The following is a 16,321-nucleotide window of genomic DNA, read 5'->3' as shown; positions in this document are numbered from 1 at the left end:
GTACCACCGAAATCCAGCTCGTGTTTACTGGGGTTAATTAAGAGAGTATGGGTGCCGGGTTACTTACAGGAGCAGGGATAACTCATAGCAGCTGGATCACCAAAAGCCCACCCAAGTATGGTTGATGACTCAAAAAGCTGGAAACCTGAAGAGCTCTGCAGGACTTGCAGTTCAACAAGTAGGAGAGTCTCCTTTTCCTCCTCCTCCTCCTCCTCCTCCTCCTCCTCCTCCTCTTCCTCCTTCGGTTTTTTGAGACAGGGTTTCTCTGTGTAGTTTTGGTGCCTGTCTTGGAGCTCACTCTGTAGACCAGGCTGGCCTCGAACTCACAGAGATCCGCCTGGCTCTGCCTCCTGAATGCTGGGATTAAAGGTGTGCACCACTGCCACCCGGTGAGAGAATCTCTTCTAAGCAGCTCTTGCTGTTTATATAATCTTGGGGAGAGAGGGACCTTGTGAGCCTGGTAAGTTTCAGGGACTTACTGAGACTTGTGAGTTGTTTACTTCCTGAGTTTTCATGAGCCTCCCTTTAGAACTTCCAGAGTCTTAAGGAGCCCTCTTCCAGGATGGAAGGTTTCAACTCATAAAAACTTGCTACACAACAGCAAAACATTGCAAACTGAGTCTCCATCCTCGCTTCTTCCCTTATGCCGATGTGATGGGATGATATCTTGCCTCCCTCTATACCAATGGACTACTGTACATGGGCATCTGGTGCGAAGTGCCTTTAGAACCAAAATGGCTCAGACAGTTGATGCCTTTTAGAAGGCAAGGGAGTTCTAGAGGTGCTTTTTCACCTGGTTGCACTTAGATGGGTACCAGTAAACTCTAGGATGGAAGTCACTGCTTGTATTATCCACCTCATTCATCCATAGGTTGGGCCACTTCCAGAGCTGTTCTGTGCTTCTGGCCCAGGAGCCAATGGCTGGGCTTAGAAAAATCTCCTAGACCTACCGAGGGGCAGTCTACTGCAGTATGGCAAGAATGTTCTGCAGGCCCTGCTGGCACAGGCTGCCTCAGAATCTCCTACAATCTCCAGACACACTCAGAACCTTTGTAGGGCTTCTCAGAGGAGGAGCAGCCCATGGAAGGGAAGCAGGGGCCATTGCGGCCATTGCAGGCTTCTCCTTCTGGACTTTTTTTTCCCCCCCAACTGGCAAATCACATTTGGAGTTTAGAGTTTAATTTTGTGAATGAGAAAATGAGTCCTTGTGGTTATTGCTATCCTTACCATAGTAATAAAATTAAATATGAAAAAGCCACTTGACACATGAAGGGACAAAATGTTGTCTGTGCCACATTTTGAAAGGAAGCCTTGAAAGGAAGAAAATCCTGATATGCTCTATGGTTTGGAGGTTACAGGCCAAGACAGTGTGGATCCGTGACACTGAGCCTCTGGTGGGATGGTCAGGAAAGTGGTGGCACAAAGTGCTCACCTTGTGGCCAGGAAGCAAAAGAGGGCAGACGGACCAGGGTCTCACAACCCCTTCAGCGGCACAACCTCAACAACTATCCAAAGCCTCCTGTTCCCAAAGGCTCCACCGCCTCCTGGTGGTGCCACCCTGGGGACAAGCAGAAGCTAGACCTGGTTTCACGAAGGCAGCCCCCAGAGCCGTCAGTGTCACAGCGGTAAAAAAAAAAAAAAAAAAAAAAGAGAGAGAATGGTGGGTGCTGGGAAGGTTCAGGGGAAGTATGAGGGAGGCATGAGGGGGCCCTGCTGAAAGAGGTAACGGTCCAAAGCGGGGAGATGGAAGCTGTGGGTAGATGGAGGCGTTGGTGCACAGCAGTGTGACCACGCGTACCCGCTTACTACACTTGGATGTGGTGGGACACGCTGTATGGATTTTTCCTTGATTCAAGTTTTTGTCGACTAGAGGGACGAATGTGGGCAAACAAAGAATAATCTCCAATCCCAGAGCTAGGGATCCTCACGCTCCTGGGTTGCTCTAGAGGTGGATGCCTGTGTGACAAACATCATTCTAGACAGTCTTTTGACTTGTAAGAAAACCATATGAAGAGCGAATGAGTGTCCAAGGTGAAGGCACGCAACTCCCCATGAAGTGATGCCTCGGTTCGGGCGTGTGTGTGTGTGTGTGTGTGTGTGTGTGTGTGTGTGTGTGTGTGTGTGGCTGGTGGCTACGCTGAGCGTCCTGGGGTCGGCGAGCGATGTGGAGGACGGCGAAGGAGGTTGAGTATTCTGTGCTAAGTTGGTGTGTGTCACATTTTTACTCTTCAGGTGAAGCCAAGAATCTTCCTTCCTACCCGGGGCCAAACAAGATGAGGGATTGCTACTGCACAGTGAACCTGGACCAGGAGGAGGTTTTCCGGACCAAAATTGTAGAGAAGTCACTCTGGTAATGTCCCCTGCTGCTTTTATTGATTCTGATTCCACATCTGCCTGTCTGTGCCAGGCTGCTCATGGAGTTTTTGTGTGTGTGTGTGAGGAAGCATCCACTGGTGTGGGCTATAGTGGGCACCTCTGGCCTGAGGAGATAGTGTTCCTGATCTGCAGGGCCCCGAAGCATGAGAAACTCTTGGGGCCATGTCTTTCCCCCAGGACATGAAAGGAGCTTTTTGAGAAAGTGTGCAAATGAGGCTGGAGAGATGGCTAAGCAGTTAAGAGCATTTGCTGTTCCTGCAGAGGACCTGGGTTCAGTTTCTAGCACCCACAAGGTGGTTCATAGTCATCCTTACCTTCAATTCCAGGGGATGGTACCCTTTCCTGACCTCTATGGGAACCAGGCATGCACACGGCGCACATACATGCCTGCAGGCAAAACATTCATATACATACGTTTTTTTTAAAAAAAAAAAAAAGATAAGAATTTTAAGAAAGGAAATATTTTAAAGCTTCCTCACCCCACACCATATTTCTTTAAAAAATGTTATGAGACACATGGTCCGTACACGGAGCTGTTGATTGAGGAGAAAGGCCTAGAAAGCGTTTATTGGCGTACTTTGAGTAAGGGAGGGTCAGCCAAGGAGAAAGGGAATGTAATGGGAGCTCTAACTTGTTACTTTGTGGTCCAGGATGAGAGCTTTTTGTCTCCAGCATGAATTTTCAGCATGGTTGCCTGCCCCAGCGTTCTGGGGGCCAGACCTTGCCTTGCCAAAAAGCGCCCAGTCTGTGGAGGGTCTGGGCTGTGGCTAAGAGCATGTGGGGACAGGAAGTGACATCTTAGAACCCACAGCAGTGACCAGAGAGTAAGAGGGGGAAGAGCAAGAAAGCCGTGAGCATCCCATGGGAGCTGGTAAGGAGCCCAGACTATCATCAAGGCTGGTACACCAGCCTCTTTTGCGGTTCTTCAAGATCAAAGGCGACAGCACTGAGCCAGGGACTCCACCTTTTGGGTTTAGAATTATGGGTTGTGCGGTTTCAAGACGCTATTCTGATTTTGAGAGCATTTTTAGCAGCCGAATTATATCCTTGCCTATTGCTGCTTCAAGTGGGAGCAAGCAGCGTGTCCTGATGACTTAATGAGCTTATTTTTTGGAAAACCGCTAATGCTGCCCGCCCCTGAGGGAGGTGGATGGTGTACTCAGTTCCGTCTGCCTTGCAGCCACCCTGCTGAGGCCCCACGGTTACAGCTGTTTGTGTTGTTATTTATGCATGCTTCGATTTTTTTTAAAAAAAATGAAACTGAAGACAGAAAAATACAAGTTTATGTTGAAGAATGTCTTGTGGGGTTGATGAAGATAATGCTTCATTACTAATATTAACTCAAACATCACCTATCACATGTGTACTTATGCATGCGTGTATCTGCGTGCATATACACATAGATGTATGCATGCATGCATGTATATATGCTGCAGCAGAGTTCACTGGTTTCAGAAGTCTTGAGAACAGGGAAGCTAATATAAGTGCAAATAAGTCTGTTGGTGTAATAACAAACCGAGTTGTGAAGCCCAGCGGTTATTCAAGAGTCAGGCTGGGAGATCAGAATTGAGTTTCAGGAGTGAAATAACATGAAGGGACTGACCTAGTCTAGGTGAATGAGTGTGTGGACAGATGGACCGCCACAGGCCCAGACAGGTGAACAGGTAGACAGACAGACAGCAGTTCTAATATGCCATGTCAGCAGTGGGGATTAAGCCAAGGTAAAGTTCCTGGGAAGGTTAGAAATTCTGTCTTTCAGTCCTTGGTGCACACACCAAGGGCCAGACGATTGGTCATGGGGTAATCGCTGTGCTGGTGTTCAGTCCTTTGGGGTCCAAGGGATGGAGTTACATCCTTCCATGGTCTGCCTTATCCAGTGAGTTCTTGTGTCCTATCTTCCTGACAAGACCTTAATATCCCCCACAGTCCCAAATTCACCGATAAATCTGTTGGGTGGCGTCCTTTCTACCCAAAGTTTGTTGATATTTAAATATTCTTACTTGAAATATCTCTACGTAAAAGAAAGTCTCTGTGTTTGCCGCTTTCACAGAAAAAGGGTTTTCTTTGTTTTTGTTTTTTTCTCAAGACAGGGTTTCTCTGTGTAACTTTGTGCCTTTCCTGGAACTCACTCTGTAGCTCAGGCTAGCCTCGACTTCACAGAGAGCTGCCTGGCTCTGCCTCTGCCTCGAGTGCTGGGATTAAAGGCGTGCGCCACCACTGCCCAGCTGAGAAAAAGTTTTAATTGTCCTGGAACTTTTGGTTCTCATCTGGTGAGAGACTTCAGCCAGACTCTGGGGTGAGGGGTGAGGGACTCTTTTTCCCTTCCTTGTCCCCATCTTCCCAGCATGCCTCGGGCTATGGATGGAATATGCCAGCTGAAAACTGGGTCCTGTTATGAGTACAAACTGGTAGCCACAGAAGTGAACATAGGCACTATGGCAAGAGCTTTGTGTGTAGCTGAGCCCTCCTCACAGTGGTAGACCTTCAGGTTGGCACCCCAAGCCCTGTGTGTTCAAGTGTGGGTCTGTGTGCCCACTTCATGTGTAGCTAAGCAGCCCTCTTTACAGTGGTAGACCTTCAGGTTGGCACCCCAAGCCCTGTGTGTTCAAGTGTGGGTCTGTGTGGTAGGTGCTGCCTCATCCTGGTGCCGAGTCCACATCTGTGGCCTGCGAGCCTCAATCCATGTGTTCTAGGTCCACACTGGGTCAGCGTCCACTCAGGCCATGAAGTGTCCATCAAAGGAAATCCAATCATCCCTTTCAGTCCAAATCTCAAAGAGTTTTCCTGTATAAAGTTCCATAGAATGTCCCATAGGAGGGGCGTGTGTTCAAAGAAAGCATGTTTGTGAGTGTGTCAATGAAGGGATGGCTGGGGTGACAAGCCACAGGCAACAGATGGACACACGGCAGGGGGACGGAAGGCCATAAGGAACATTCTTTTAAAGTAGCCCTTGTGTGAATGGACAGGCAAAAACTTACATGGAAAACCTGGTGAAGGAATTAAACCGCTCCTAGACAGAGCTGAAGAAGAAACCGAAGGCCAGTTCGAAGTGGAAACTGGAAACGCAGGGAGTCTAGAGAAGTGGACGACAGTGTGGTGACAGTGTCATAGCTTGCTAGATGGGCATTCAGGAGCGGGGAAGGGCACAGAGTAGCCAGGCCTGAAAGGCCCGGGTCCTACTTAGATTCTGGTGTGGCCTTGGGGCCGGGGGCCGGACCCAGCAGCAGCTGTTGATGGGGGGGGGCAGACCCAGTGGCCACTGTGATAATGATGAGTAGTGGGACAGAGCAAGTGAGACACCCCTGCCCCCCCTCACTCTCCCCACCTCCTCCACGCCCCCAACCCGCGGTCCAGACTGAGAGCCTATAGCCAGACACCACCATTCCCATCGTGTGACTGCCGCCCCACAGAGGGCAGCTATGCCCATCAAACACGTTCCTGGCATCAACCTCCAGAAGCAGAATCTCCATGGCAACAGTGCCCTCCAGCATCAGCATCGCCCTTTAGATGAGATATTGATTTGGCGGCGTTGCCGCAGGAACCAAAGTCTCAACAGAGCCGCAAGTCTGAACTGGAAAGTGTGCAAGGGTGTTCTGACGGCACACGCATGCAGCCTGGCAGAGCTGGTGAGAGCAGCAGGAGCTGCTCATGGTCCCCTCCCTGGGAGGGTGCTCACAAAATACACTCGCTGTGAGTCCTTCTGTGTGCCTGGACTCAGTGCAGAGTCACACAGTATGTGCAAGGGGAGAGGGAGCTGAGTTTCTTTGCCCCCTTTTCACTTTATGGACGCTCTCTCGGAGTCCGTTCTGCGTCTTTCCTATGCATGGATGGGACCTGCTGGGCTTCGGTGTTTGTGCCCTCCCTCCTGAGCCAGTGTCTCTGGGAGAATACTGTCCCTTATATCCCTTTTCCGTATTGTTAGCTCTTGGAGCCCAGCTCGCTGGCCCCAGCCCTTCCCAGTTTCTGAAAGTCATATTGTCGAAGGTTACGACGTCCCACCTGAAAGAGATGCTCCTGGTGTTGAGAGCAAACGGTCTTATTCACTGTTCTGTTGCTGTGAAGAGACCCCACAGCCGAGGCAACTCTTACAAAAGAAAGCTTTTAATTGGGGGCTTGTTTACAGTTTCAGAGGTTTAATCCATTATCATCATGGCAGCCAGGCAGCCAGGCAGGATGCTGAGTATTACCTGAGAGTGTTATATCCTGCTCCACAGGGAGCAGGGAGAGAAGGGTGGGGAGAAAGAGAAAGACAGAGGGAAAGAGAGAGAGAGGAGAGACAGAGAGAGAGAGAGAGAGAGAGAGAGAGAGAGAGAGAGACAGAGAGACAGAGAGACAGAGAGACAGACAGAGAGAGAGACAGACAGACAGGGGCGGGGAGGGAGAAAGACAGAGAGACAGACACAGAGAGAAAGACACAGAGGGAAAGACACAGACAGACAGATAGACACAGAATCTGTATTGGGCTTTTGAAACCTCAAAGCTCAGTGAGTGACACATCTCCTCTAATGAGGCCACGCCCCCTAACCCATCTCAAACAGTCCCACTCCCTGGTGACTAAGCATTCAAATACACCAGCCTGTGAGGACCACCTTATCCAGCCACCACACAAACCTCTCCTCACTCCTGACCTCGTAGAGCTGTAACTTTGACCTTTCCTGTGAGGGCCGCCCACTCCACCTTCTCGTTCACCAAAGTGCTCGCTCTGTGACCCTGGTCTGGACGGCTGAGAAAGCAGCATGGCGTGCCGTCGTCGGAAGGCATCTCGGGGCTGCCGCTTTCAAAGTCTGTGCAGATCTGTGTTCCAGGGTTTCAAGATAAGCAATCCTACCCCACACCTTAGCTACACTTCGGTACCCTGCAGCCAGTGAACTGCAGGCTTCCTGCCAAAACCCTGGCGTGTTGGGCAGTGGCACACAGGGCCCCAGGCAGGAAGCTGGCCTGGTGTGGAAGCACCGTGACCTGACCTCAGGGTCACGCTGTTCCCAGTCTCCTCCTGTAGATGTGGTCCGAGAGCCACCAATGACGGTTTTCGGTTTCGTACTGGATGGCAGGTGTCTTCCCCTCGGCTCCCCATTCTGTGGATTCTCTGTGGGCGATTCTGGTAGCAATTTCCCAAGGGCTCAAGCCCAGCACCAGTGGTTAAGTCTGAACGGCTCTGTCTTCCTGGCTGCCTGTGATGCTTTAAGAATCTTAATCCAGGGGACCTAAGAGGCAGAGCTGTGCAAAGCAGGGAGGCTTCTCTCAGCTCAGAGGGAAACAGAGTCCCTCTGTTCCCTGAGGTCCTTCTGGAACAGACTGTTGCCCTCATAGGACCCTTCCATGCCCTGAAGCTTTAGTCTACCCCCAAGCCTATCTCCCTGGGGACATTTGATATACTGTGGGCTTTGATGGAAGTTTAATCTGGCTTTTTATTAGTGACGAACCCAGTGCCTGTTTCGTAGCTGGATGTTCGGCCATTGAGAAACAGGCTGGAATCTTGGTAGAGAGCCGCTTCCAGCCCATGGGGCCAAGAGCCCAAGAGTCACGTGGCTTCTGCCCTAAGTCCTCCTGGCCACTGGCCGTGTCTGCATCTCCTCAGACACTGGGGCACAAAGACCAGGCTCCCAGAGACCCACCCTGATTCCATTCTTCTTCTCCACACAGCCCCGCCCCTCCCCCGCCCCTCAAGTCCCCATCCCGCCCGCCTGCCCGCTAGCTCATGATGTTGGGAAATAGGCCCAGGAACTTGCTCCAGGGAGGACACTGGGGACCCGGCTCTATCATTTTCTCATGACCAATGTCACTTGTCACGAGGCTCATGCAGATGGGGTGGGGTGGGGTGGGGCAGCGGTAGATGTCGGGAAATGACTCAAGGAAGACTTGGTGGTTTCTCTGCAGGTCCCAAGTGAGGCTTCTGTGAGCCCTGTGCCCAGTCCGATGGGCAGCGGGAGGGGGAGGGAAGTTGGAGGACCATGAGAGAAAGGATTCAGAGGGCTCCTGCCAGAGGCTCCACTGGGGGATAATGGCCCATTGTCAGCTTTTCTGGATGAAAGTCCTTGATTCTGTGAACCTCCTCTGAGCCCCGGCTTCTTCCTTTTTGATGAGGTGAAAGACAGCATGTCTGTCATTCTGGTGGCCTCAAGGCAGAAGCTTCTGGCTAGATTAATTTCCTCTTGTCAAACAGCAAGGAGGAGTGAGGACTCCAGCCCTCCCCTGTGGGTCTTTTCTTTATTGGGAAAGAGGTTTCTGGAGCCCTTGAGCTGAAATGGGGGCTGCCTGGCTAGCAGTATCATGCCTCTCCTGCCACTGGCTGTGGCCTGGACAAAGGCAGCCTGTGTGGATACAACTGTGGCTAAGCAGTGCCTGGGAAGGGAAGCACCCTCCCTGTGTGCCCCTTTGAGGGCCACAGAAAGGAGACTTTGTCCACAGGGAAGCTCTGGGAGGAGGGTGCAGAAGAATGTCCTCCCTGGTGTTCAGCCGGTTCCCTTTTCTTTCGAAAATACGCTTCAAACTCTGATGCCCGGGAAGGGACACAGCCGACTCCCATTGATGAGAGAACCCAGAGCACAGGGTGTTGAGGTCCTGATGCTGTGTGCCTAGTTCTTCCTGCTTCTAGCCTGATGCTTAGCATCCGACACAGGAGGAAACCTGGCGTGCAGCTCACCACGGCCTGGGTGTCTCTGCCTTAGCTGGAGGAGCTTGCTGTGGGCACTCCCACAGGTCTTCATTGAAGGCACGATGTAAGATTGGGGCAGCCATGGCCCAGTAGGTGAGAGGTCTAAGTCCTGCTGGTGAAGCTGGAGGGTCTCAAGTCACCCACTAGTAATGAAGTTGTCTGCAGATGTGGGGTGTGTTTCCTTTAAAAGGGTTCCTCCTATGCTGTGAATTATTGGAGCATAGATTCAAACATTCCTAATGAATCAGTGTCCTGAGAGAGAAAGAGAGAGAGAGAGAGAGAGAGAGAGAGAGAGAGAGAGAGAGAGAGAGAGACAGAGAGAGAGAGATACTAATGGAAAACAGGCCAAAGTCTTTAAGAAAAGTGACGTTTTAAAAGCCCATAAATATATGGAAGAATCTCAAACTCACCTGTAATTTAAACATTTCAAATTAAATCATTTCTTGATTCTTTTTTCCCCCCCTTGCTATCAACTGAGTCAACTTTATTTTTTGGTGCTTGGAGATGGGTATACCCAGGGTCAGACCACACTCCTGTGCAAGCAAATTTTAACCTTATTGATGTGACCTGGCACGCTGAGACGTGAGCCAGTTCATGCTTTCTGGAAGGGTCTGTGGCATGATGCCTCCAGAAGTTTGCTGCATTCTTTACCAACAATCCTACCTCAGAATGGTTCTGCGGGAGCCGGCAGGAGCCATGCAGACCCGCTGTCTGGGTGTGGGCTGTCACGCTGCTTCTTCTCGCTGTGAAGGTTAAGGAAAGCCAATGGGAAGTGAGTTTTGTTGGTGGCCATGGGGACATTTGGCCCAGGGTGTTAGGTTTGCTTATCCTGAAAGTGGCCATCAGGATGATGCTGAGGAAGAGCTGTGTCGGAACATACATGGCAATCCCCCTTTTCCTTGGAAAATCTGTCTGTTTCCATTTCTCTATCTGTATATTTAAGGCAAAACATTTCTAGGAGGGTCTTATCCCAGAATGTTAATTCTAGTTTCCAGTTTTCTGACATCTGGCTATATTTTTGTTTTAAAAATAGTTTCATTGAAATATAATTTTCCGGATCACTTAAAAATCTCAGCTCCGTGGCTTTTGGTGACTTTGCAGGCCTGTGTAACCATCACCCCCATCGCTTTCAGAACATTTCACTTTTCCAGAAGAAGTGTGGCTCCTGAAACTGTCGCCCTGTCCCCCGTGCCTGGCACCCGGGCCGTCTCATAGCGGCGGAGCTCTGTGTGGGGCTCATCTTCACCCGGTGTCTCAGGACTCGTCTGTGTTGTCGCACACACAGGGCTGAGTTCCACACCGTCTGCTGATGCAGCTGTTCCTCCCTCACTGTTCTTTTCAGACAGGCTTTCTCTGTGCAGCCCTGGCTGTAGACCAGGCTGGCCTCGAACTCAGATCCGCCTGCTTCTGCCTCCTGGGTGTGTGCCACGATGCCTGGTTTTCCTTTTTTTTTTTTTGCTGATGTGTTGGGAACATTTGTGTGTAAGTTCTGATTTGCTGAGGTTTCATTTCTCTCAGGTGTATGTATACCTAGGAGTGGAGCTATGGGTCACCTGGCAGCTGTGGGTGACAATGAGGACTTCCAGATCTTTCTCCTGATACCGTGCACGTGGCCATCTCCCCGCCAGAGCTGGTGGTAGCATTTCTGTTCCCAGGGCCTCACCTTGAATGCAGTTTGTGGCCATAGCTGTCTTGGTGTGTTTTTGGTGTTGTTGTTTGTTTTTGCTTTTGTTGTTTCTGTTTTGTGAGACAGGCTTTCTCTGTGTAGTCCTGGATCTCGCTCTGTAGCCCAGGCTGGCCTCGAACTCAGAGATCCACCTGCCTCTGCCTGCTGAGTGCTGGGATTAAAGGTGTGTGCCACCTCTGCTGTCTTAGTGTGCTGCTCTTTGTTTGTTTTTGAGACAGGGTCTCACTGTGTTGCCCTGGCTGACCTGGAACTCTCTCTACAGACCAGGCTGGCCTCAAACTCATGGAGATTCACCTGCCTCTGCCTCCCGAGTGGTCGGAGTAAAGGCGTGCGCCATCACGATAAACCAGGCCATAAAAGTAAATGTTTTAAACAATGTAGCCATAATAGATTTTTATTCTTTTTTATTTTATCTGTAATTTAATTTTATTTCTCATTAAAAAAGGCATTCCTTAATATCTTAATGTTAGTTAAAATGAAAGAAAACATCCTTTGTCGTGGATGTCTCCTGTTTCCAAAAGCCCACAAATTGGGAGTGTCACAGAGGGACACATGGGCAGTTCTACAAATTTGCACATGAACTGTGTTGTGAATTAATTTGTCCCCAAAAATGGCACTTTCCTGGGTATTTGCTGACTTTGAAGAGAGGGCTTGCTGAGCTGTGAGACGTGAGGCTGGCACCTGGTCGGGTCTTGCTCCAGTCTCTCTTATCTTTCAGCCTGGGGTCCCTGCTACCCCGCTGTGACCTGCCTCTCAGCCAGAGCTGGGACAGCTGGGCCATCTCTCCTGTGCCTGGTGACTGTGGAGCGCTACATGCAGAGGCTTCTGTTTCTCTCAGTGACATCCCACGCTGGCTAAGGAGAGAGCTGGTGCCAATCTCACACCCACCTTCAGCAAACACCAGAGAATCTGGGGCTACTCTCTGTGACAAGCAGTTTGCTGGAGGATTTATAGCCGATAAGTGGGTATTCATTCCTTCTGTCTTCTCTGTCTCTGGAGCAGAGACAGGGCTGTGGTGTGGCACCAATGTCTAGAGCAAAGTTCATCCCACTAATAGTCCAAGTGAGCCCCCGTTTCCCACCCCACACATCAGCCTGAGAGTTTCTCAGGTGCTGGTCCAAAGGGACAAGTCAATGGACTCCTCTCCGTGTGCCCATTGTTTCTACATGCTGCGCTGGGTCTGGTGGCCCCAGATTACATGCATGCAGCTGTTGAGTGAGCAGGAACTTAATTCTAAGGGCAGGCAGCATCGTGTTAATTGTTTTTACAGACTCTCTGAAACACCCGGGGTGGACTGTAAAGCAAAGAGGGTAGTTTGGTTGGTTCAATCTGAGTGGCAGCTGTCTGGATGGTAGGGAGTCCAGGCAGCAGTAGCAGCATCATGATGGGGCAGGCAGGTAGATGGTGTATGTGTGAGTGCATGTGTGTGGTCTGTTGCTCGAGCCAGGGCTCAATCATGGCCTTATCTGTGTTCCTTCCTCCCTGCCTTCCAGCCTTCGACAGTGCCTTGCTGTGTAGCCCAGGCTGGCCTGGCACTGATAATCCTTTGGCCTCCCAAGCAGCAGGGATTACAGGAAGACTTTGATGTACCCAGCTTACTTTATCTACTCCTGATCACTTGCAAAGGGCCCCACTCCTAAACACTGTAGTTAGACATTCCCACCCTCTCAACACCTCACTGTAGGGACAAGACTCCAGTATGTGGAGTTCCAGGGACACTCAACCCAGAGTTTCTGGGGAAGCTCAAGCTGCTTGTTGCCCAGGATAGTGGCTGGGGGTCCGGTTTGTGACTAGACTGCCAGGCAGGGGTGTAAGTGAGGTGGGCAATTAGCTGCATCCCCTCATTTAATTTCCCAGCAGGCATGTGAATTGCAAGGCTGGTTCATTTCGGTGCTCAGGATTGGACTTGGGCAAGGACCTGGGTCATCTCAGTCATGCTCACAGCAGTTCTGCGGCTAGATATCTTTGTGGACACTTTGTTTCTAAGAGCTGACCCACCCGCCCTGGAGTCTCATCTACCTCATCGCCCTGCCTCAGTGGCCGGGCATGAGCTGGGACTCTGTGGACTCTGCTCTAGGTCAGGTAGCTTCCCTGGTCCATGCACACCCCAGGGAATGTCCCAGTACAGCTTACCTAGCTGACCCCACTTCCTGCCTTCATTTGGACTTGAGGAGCTTAAGTAACTGAGGCAGGAGAATCTCTGTGAGTTTAAGTCTAGCCTGGGCTACATAGTGAGCCCTAGGACAACCTGGGCTATATGGTGAGACACTATCCCAAAACAAACAAACAAACAAACAAACAAACAAAATCCCATGCAAAATAAAACAAGCATGAAATAAGAGAAGAAAAAACATTTAAGGTGATTGAAACTACTAGAAAAAAATTACAAAAAGATGAGACAAAAGGTCACTTGTCTGCTCTACTGGACCTGCTGGGATGTCCTTAGCTCTTTGGAGGTATGCCCAGTGCGAACAGTAAGATCTCAGCCCCTTCTGTTTTTCCCCTCTGCTTTCCTGACATATGGTTTTGCTCCATCACATGTTCCTGCCACGATGGCTCTCACATAGCCCCAGGACAACCGGCCAAACAATCATGGACTGGAATCTGCAAAACTCTGAGCCAAAATACTCACTTTCTCTTTGTAAAATTGGCCAGCTCAGGTATTTGCTATTGTAGTGACATATCACGACATAAAGCTAATTGACACATCATTTGGACCTCTCTGTACGTGGGTCACAATGGGACCCTAGATGTGGCAAGAGGTCCTCCCCAGAGCCTGGTTCTCAGAGGTCCTCCCCAGAGCCTGGTTCTCAGAGGTCCTCTTCAGAGCCTGGTTCTCAGAGGTCCTCTCCAGAGCCTGGTTCTCAGAGGTCCTCCCAAGAGCCTGGTCCTCAGAGGTCCTCCCCTGAACCTTGGTTCTCAGAGGTCCTCCTTAGAGGCTGGTTCTCAGAGGTCCTCCTCAGAGACTGGTTCTCAGAGGTCCTCCCCAGAGCCTGGTTCCCAGAGGTCCTCCCCAGAGCCTGGTTCTCAGAGGTCCTTCCCAGAGCCTGGTTCTCAGAGGTCCTCCCCTGAGCCTGGTTCTCAGGTCCTCCCCAGAGCCTGGTTCTCAGAGGTCCTCCCCTGAGCCTGGTTCTCAGATCCTCCCCAGAGCCTGGTTCCCAGAGGTCCTCCCCTGAGCCTGGTTCTCAGGTCCTCCCCAGAGCCTGGTTCCCAGAGGTCCTCCCCAGAGCCTGGTTCTCAGAGGTCCTCCCCAGAGCCTGGTTCTAGAGATTTTCCTCAGAGGCTACCCAGAAGGGACAGAAATGCCAGGTGATTTTAAGGTTGAATATCCAAGTGTCTTAACCCAAATAGTTCCTTCAGCATCAATCCCTCTGGGTGTTGACACAGGTATATGCAGAGGAACTATTTTATACTTTAAAAAAAAAACCCCGAATGTTTTACTATTGACTGTTAAATGGAGCCATTTAGCAGTTCTTGTGGCTGCTGAGGTTTCTGGTGGATGACAAAGTGCCTGTCTGGACTTGTTCTGTGCTCCCTTCTTTGAATTTTAGGGTTGATGATAGTTTTCCTTGTTCTTGGACCAAAGCCTGTGGAGCATGGGCTGTTTCCACCATGACACATCTTCTTGGAACGTTCACAGACAGGAATCAAGAGGTGTCTTGTTGGTAAAATCTCATCGTTTTCCAGCATCTATGGCTTCATGTGGAGGTGGACAGGTTTCACTCCACACGACAAAGGCAGTGCATTATGGGGAGACATGCATTGTCTGTGCTTTTACACATGCCTGTGGCCCACACATGCACTTTATGGGCTGACATACGCATATGGAGCACACACAGCTGCACCCAGGGTACAAGTACATAGATACATACATGAAGGTACACATGCATACATATCCACAGGTACCCATACACATCTGCACGCATCGGTGTCCACAAACACGCACACTCACACCTGCATCTGTGAGCACGTGTACACATACCACACCCAGAGGTACACACACAGGATTATTTACACTTCTGCACCCATACACGTACATGGACTTCTGACCGGGAGGTTCTGTCTCCCAGGGCTTCAAGAATTTTTCATGTAGAAAACGCAGTGTTTTTAAGGTTCTCGGTTCCAGAGAGGATGATAGACCTGAGAGATCAGTGCCCAGTGCAAGGAGGCTGGGGATGGAGGTTTACACGAGGCCTTGCTCTGTTGTTGGATTGTGTCTGGCACACATACAGGAGATTCAAAGGCTCACGTGAACACAGAGACTAAGTGCAATTTCCTTTAAAAAAAAAAAAAACGCCGTTAACCTAAGGGATTCTTGGTGAAGTCCTTGGGCATCCCGCTTCTATGAAAGGTAAAGTCATGTTCCCTGTTGTCTTTAAGTTACTGCTTCTCTGTACCCAAAATGCTCAAAACAACTTCAGCATCTCTGTTTTCCCTTCAAGGATTTTGCTTTTTATTGCAAAGAGGTAGTTTCTTACCTAAACTTCACCCCACTTCTGACAAATTATACTAAACAATGCTACCTATGGATGGAGCTGTCGGTCTATAGCCCTGGCCTGAGAAGGAAGGTGTGTGGGCTCCTTCTCTGACCCCAGCGGGGGGAGACACAAGTATTGCTGTCCCACCCAGAGCCCAGGGTGGAAGGCTCACCTGTGTCTCCTGCTTTAATTTGTATTTCCCTGTGATCAATGTCTGGTTACTATGGCAATGCACCTGCTAGAAACAGCTGCCATTTGACATCTGGCCGATCAGGATGCAGAGAGCTCAGACGGCAACTGGAAGCGGAGGCCTGCCTTCAGGGACCCACTTGTGCTAGCGAGGCAATATCCCCGAAGGGCCCCACAACCTCAAGTGTTTGAACATAGGACCCTTGGGGGAGACGTTGCACGTTCAAATCACAGCAGCTAATGATAGTTGGCATTTTTCATGCTCCTTGGCCATTTGGCTTAAGTGTGGTATAAATGTTCTTATTGTGGACACAGACCCTTTGTCAGATAACTGAGTTACAGATATTTTCTTCTCTAGTCTCTACTGTCTGTGCTCTTAATGACATATTTTAAAGCATAAAGACTTTAGTGTGTGTGTGTGTGTGTGTGTGTGTGTATGACACACTTGTCGTGTGTGCAGATACCCAGAGACACTAGAAAGGGGTGTTAGATACTCTGGAGCTGGAATTATAGGCTGTTGTGAGCTGCCCAATGTGGATATGAAGGCTGAACTCAGATCCTCTGGAAGAATAGCAAATGCTTTTAAACACTGAGCCATCCTTCCAGTCCCCAGCATAAACATCTTAATGTTTTATGTTGTTAGTCTAACTTAACTGTTTTTTTTTAAAGCAGTCATGCTTGTGATATCACATCTAACCTAACTCCAGGTCACAGCTCTGTTCCCATGCACTCCTGAGAAGTTTGTGGGTTTAGCCGTTAGGTCCGTGTGTGATCTGCGTTCATTTTGTCTGTGGTGGTGGTGAGCAGGTCTTCGCACGTGGATGCCAATGGCCCTTCCCTCATGTGCTGTCCTGCTGCTTTCCCTGACGGTGACACCCTGCCTTGGTTCCCCCTTCCACAGTCACCCTTCCTGGCTTGGACCTCAGCCATGGCCGT

General features: G+C 50.1%; 1 protein-coding gene across 2 annotated transcripts in view; it reads left to right on the top strand.

Annotated features, from left to right (window-relative positions):
- Rasa3 (RAS p21 protein activator 3) overlaps positions 1-16,321 on the top strand; it is a 103,384-nt gene that overhangs the window by 44,098 nt on the left and 42,965 nt on the right. For both annotated transcript variants that reach the window (XM_052751723.1, XM_052751722.1), the window contains exon 2: positions 2,233-2,350. In XM_052751723.1, coding sequence (XP_052607683.1) covers positions 2,233-2,350 — 118 coding nt within the window. The remainder of the gene's footprint in view (positions 1-2,232; positions 2,351-16,321) is intronic.

The sequence above is a fragment of the Peromyscus californicus genome, unplaced genomic scaffold (assembly GCF_007827085.1).
Source record: "Peromyscus californicus insignis strain IS unplaced genomic scaffold, ASM782708v3 Scaffold_23__1_contigs__length_62951481, whole genome shotgun sequence".
NCBI lineage: Eukaryota > Metazoa > Chordata > Mammalia > Rodentia > Cricetidae > Peromyscus > Peromyscus californicus.
The sequence above is the reverse complement of the archived record's forward strand: the minus strand, read 5'-3'. Positions and strand labels throughout refer to the sequence as shown.